This window comes from Haliaeetus leucocephalus, unplaced genomic scaffold (genome assembly GCF_000737465.1).
Source record: "Haliaeetus leucocephalus isolate CR32 unplaced genomic scaffold, Haliaeetus_leucocephalus-4.0 Scaffold240, whole genome shotgun sequence".
Classification (NCBI taxonomy): Eukaryota; Metazoa; Chordata; class Aves; order Accipitriformes; family Accipitridae; genus Haliaeetus; species Haliaeetus leucocephalus.
This window is the reverse complement of record NW_010972676.1, coordinates 3,133,404-3,138,529: the sequence shown is the minus strand read 5'-3', so window position 1 is coordinate 3,138,529 and position 5,126 is coordinate 3,133,404. Positions and strand designations below refer to the sequence as shown.

Here is a 5,126-nt window from a genome sequence, read left to right as displayed (position 1 = left end):
AATGCCATTTGACTCAAACACTTTTGATGTAAATTTTTTTCCCCAGTATAAGTAATTGCAATTTCCTCTGACCTTGTGTTGCAACTGATAACCATTTTGCAGCTGTTGTGTAGTATGAATAGTGCTGTAAAGTTGTCTAAAGCAGGCTAACTCTGCCTCTGCTACTGTGATCGTGCATTACCAACTGAAAACAAGATGTTTGTGACTTACAAAAACATCCTCCTTTCTTTTTCTGCAGTGGTTTCACTTCGACTTTTTTCTTTTTTGATGTTCGGAATAACCTCCATTTCTTTGTCACAGCTACAGCTGCATAAAAACTGATCCAAGGTGGGGGCAAGGGACAAAAAAACCCCCAGACCCTTTACCACTGGCTGTACTTGTTTTGCATTTTCTGGGAAAATTAAAGACAGTTTTTGCAGGGGAAAACTATCATTTTACTCAAATTTGCATACGGCAGAAAATTATCAGTGGCAACCTGTCATTACATCAGGATCTGGACTGCTGTGGTTGTCTGAATAGGGGCTAATATTCACATGTCTGAATCCTTCCCATTAGCAGAAAGTCCCTCCATCCCACTCACAGAAAAAAAAAGTGCGCAAGCCTGCTATTGAGTCCCAGTTGAACTTGAATGTAGCAAGCATAAAATGTGTGCTGCATGTGTTTTGCACTAATGTGTTACGTGTGGGAGCTGAATTTCAGCTTCTTCACTGGCTTCAGATTTGGACTTTGCTAGCTTGGGAGATGCTTCCTTAAATTCCTTGTTGACAAAGTAGTAACAAATAGCATCCAGGCAGCAGTTTGTGTTTGCGAGGACTGAGGCGAGGTGAACAAAATTATTAACCCTCTGTATTGCAGAGCAGTTGGAGCTGATGGAGTCCATTATAAAGCGAAGGAGATGCCCGACGTGAAGAGGTAAAAAGCATATGATGAACACAGTCATGTTTGCAGACACGATGTAGACGGCCTTCCTGATTAACTTTTCCTTGTGACAGTTTTCATTCTTCTTTCTCGTGAGTTCTGCAATGACTTGTATGGAGCAATAACTCAAGATGATCAATGGTATGAAAAACCCTACAATAATAGCACACAGTGTGATCACTGAGGGCTTAACGGAAGATTTTTCAAAGCAAAGTTCATCTTGTCCTCGATCCTCTAACTTTTTAATGAGGGACATCACACAGATAATGACTATCCAAAGAAATCCAGAGGCAAAAGCTGCCTTCTGCGGTGACCGCAGCACCTTGGCTTTCAAAGGGTACTTGATTGCAAGGTACCTATCAGCTGCCACAACAGTGATGATACAGATGCTCATTAAGCGGTTTATGAAATAGCCACCTTCCAGAGCCAGGCACCATCTACCTACCTTCAGCTGACGGAACTGGGATAAAGTTTTAAAAGGCAAAGTAAAGAGCAGCAAGCAGTCAGCCACAGCCAAGTTGACCATGTATACTCTGGTTTCTGTCCATTTGCCAAGTTTGCAGCAGAACACCCACAGCGCCAACACGTTCAGCAAAATGCCCAAAAGCAAAACCGGGATGTAAACACACAGCTGGACAAGTGGAAAGCTTTCATAGGCTGTGATACTGCAGCTGCTGAGGTTCATTTTGGGGATATTAAGAGGCACAGCTCCTGCAAAAGCAGATTAAACCTTTTAGAAGCTAGACTCTTGACTGAATTGGTGATTAATTCAGATAGTTCAGGGCTTTACCAACAGTGAAAACCAGACTGTGTAGATGACTCTGCAGAGCAGAGCTGGCTGTAGGGTACCTGGTGGGAAGGGGAGGGAGTGGGGCATGAGCCTGATCAGTTGTGGAAGAGAGAAAAGCGCAGGTTCTCACTGGGTCCCATGCGGGGAAGACTGCTTGTGGAGGGCAGCAAGGGAAAATGCTTGGGCCTCTTTTTTGGGCCAGACTCAGCGCAGGCAGCAGCAGGTATCCTGCAGCTAGGAGTTATGTGAGCTATTAAAATTATCTGATAATGGAAAGAGGATGCCTAAACCCAGCTCTCACCCCTTCCCTTATAGTGGTGCTGAGAAGAAGCCAGCCAGCATCCCCGCAGCTCAAAATGCTCCAGATGTGCAGCAAAAGGACAGCTGTCCTCTCCCTAAGTCCTGAGTTGTCTCTGCATCACTTCTCATTAGTGGTAAGAGCAATTATTAGTACATCTCTCATTATTTTTAGCTGCCATTGAATCCTGTACTCAGTGGTAGCATTTAGTGGTATGCAGCAAGAATCAGAGTACTGGGGTCCGCATGCTGTCTTTCAAGGATTGTGAAAGTTGGTCTTTGTCTCAGAAGTGTTAGAGCAATCTGCCACAATTCCAAGACAAAAAAACCCCAATGCCATGGCAAGAAATGTGGTCAGCAGCCACATGAAATAGAGAGATGAGCTGTATCTGGTCTAGTGGGTGGTTTTATCACCTTGGGTCTAAGGGCAATATTGCTGTTTTCCCTCCTGCTTTGGAGGAGTTAATGCAGGAGTGTATTCCAGGTGCAACTGTTCATGGACAGAAAAGACCTGGGAAGTCTGAGATGTCTTTGGATTTTCCCTGCAAGGGGATCATGGCTCCACGGCAGCAGGTTCCTGGGGCTTAAAAGCATCCCGAGCAAGCAAACCATAGCACAGTGCTGCAGCATCTGTATGTATCTGCAGCTCTTGGCTAGCTTTGAAAATCATGCTGCTGAGGAATCATGCCAGGACACCTCTTTGGAGGTGAGGGAATATGCTACAGCCGATACCTGCAGCAGGTCTGTGCTTTGGACACAAGGAATGAGTTATGAGCCCAGAAGATATAAGGGTAAATCATAACAGACAACAGAGAGATCTAGCAAAGGCTGAGACAACCCTTAAGCATCTAAAATGTGTCTAACGTGACCAGTATCAAAATGAGTCTTTGAAAATACACAGGCTCCAGCCCTCTCTCGTTTCTCCACCACCATTTTGGTGTTCCACCATGGCTGGGGAAAGGCAGTGCCTTGCAGAGCTCAAGCAACCAGGTCAGCAAATAGCCAAGAGGAATTACCTGCTCGCTCGCTGTCCTTGGAGAGAGTGAACGTTCCGGCTGCGGTGCGATGTGCAGGCACAATGAGCCCTCCTAGCAGTGCCCCTGGCACTCAACCAGTGAGGTGTCCTGCAAGGACCATTTGCCAGTGGCTGTGATGGCAGCAACGCTGGTGGAGGAAGCACCCCCGCCTCTCCTCAATGCATTTGCCCGGGGTTGAGCTTCCTCTGTCACCACTGGTGTGGCTCGTACCACCCCCTGTTGACTAAGGAGCCTGCAATAGCCCTGCAGTGAGGTGAAATACTCATCTGCCATGTGGCCCTGCAGCAGTTCCTCCGGCAATGGAATGGCTTTGGGTTTTTCCTTTGATTTACTTTCCAGTGCCTGATGTCTCCCTGGGCAATGCCCATTGACCTTCCTCACCCAACAGGCTGTGCACATTGGTTGGAGGGGACCCGTTGCCCTGGAGGATCCTGAGGTCTTCTCTCTGCCTTCTAGACTGCCACTCCTGCTGGGGCTGGAGCGGGGACTTCCACCTGCTGTCATGCCACTGAGCCCCAGGACAGAGCAGCCCTGGCAGGCCCCCAGTCCCATTCACAGAGCTGTTGGAGAGGTGAGGGCTGTGGTTTGCAGACAGTTTTCTGATTATTATAATGGGTTTCACTCTGAATCATGGTAATTCTCTCATCTTCCATAGTTCTCATCAGCCAGTAATTCTGAGAAAATGTGACACTGTGACCCTGTGACCTGCTGACTTTGTAACTGCTCTGTGGTCGCATGTGCCTGCTGGCCAGGGGCTCCTCCTTGGCTGTCCATTGCAACCCATTTACAAGAAGAGGTCAAACAAGTTGATCAACAAGCTCAAAGGTCCTGCTGTTAGTACCTTGAATTGCTGTCTTGGGCAAACACATCTCCCCTTCCCACTTTCCAGGTCGTCTAGAGCAGCTTCAGGAGTATTTCTGCATTGTCTGTCTGTGCATTGCAAATCAGCCTATGCGATTAATTCCTTGCCAGTGTATAGTCAGTATAGAGCTTAGCTTAAATACTTCTCCTGAGTTTCCAGGGACTGCTTTTGCCTTTCTTGTGGCTGCTTCTTGGTGGATGCCTATAAGTAGTTACTGACCTATTAGTACATCAAGCTCATTGATCCCCACCCACCATCATTTTCATGTCATGGTCCTCATTAGTACTTTAGTTTTCTAAGTCATCCAGCTCTTGGGTTGTGATACTTTCACCACTGTACAGAAAGCACCTCACTTTGCATCATCCTCAAGTGTTGTCCACACACTCCTATTGTCTATGTCAAGGCAATCACTACTGGCATTAACCATGAGCAGTCAAAATTAAGCCTGGAGGGAGCTCAGCTCATAGCATCTCTCCAGTGTGAGGCTTCCCATCCACAGCTTGGTGCTATGGTCACCAGACAACGGTAGCTATACCTCCCATCAGCCCAGTGAGGGACAAACCGTGTCACCAAGCACAAAGCAGCTGGCTGTGATCAGCAGGTTCACCAGAGCACCAGACCAGTTCAGGTCAGAGGAACTCAGCACCAGATACTCGTATGGAAAGCTACAATGAAGTGTTATCTGCAGAGAACTTACGTGTCTCCTGGTGTGGCTCTCAGGTCCTTGTCTGATTCCTGGACGCTGTTGGGTCAGGATCCTCATGCTTCACTTCTCTGCACATTGGCTCCCCATCAGCCACCCTTTAGGCTCTTGCAGCTGCTTATGGCCGCCTTCTTCCACCCAGTTGCCGGTTTTATCACCTCTGCCATGGACCAATGATGCTCACTTGGTATTTTCCCCTGCCTCTGCAGTTCTTAGCCTGTCTCAGCCCCGTGAGTGCTGTCACCATGTGGTGCAGTGCAGGTAACACATGTGCTGCTTTCTCACTTACTCGCTGACAGCTCTCCGGCAGGGTAGTCCAGGGGCCTACGGCACTGCTGAGTACCAGTGCCTGTACAAAGTGCATTACCGCTCTCAATGTGCTCCAAAGGCCCTTTTACTGACACCAGTGTCTACCACACCTTGGCTGGAAAAGTGATTTTCTTAGTTGGGATAGAGTTAATTTTCTTCCTAGTAGCTAGTATAGTGTTATGTTTTGGATTTAGTATGAGAATAATGTGG

At 47.4% G+C, this 5,126-nt stretch overlaps 1 protein-coding gene across 1 annotated transcript; it reads right to left on the bottom strand.

Annotated features, from left to right (window-relative positions):
* Nucleotides 1-667: 667 nt before the first annotated feature.
* On the bottom strand, nucleotides 668-1,603 carry LOC104832281 (G-protein coupled receptor 35-like). The gene has a single exon (XM_010568404.1). The coding sequence runs from the start codon at nucleotides 1,601-1,603 to the stop codon at nucleotides 668-670; it is 936 nt and encodes a 311-aa protein (XP_010566706.1).
* Between the last annotated feature and the right edge of the window lie 3,523 nt (nucleotides 1,604-5,126).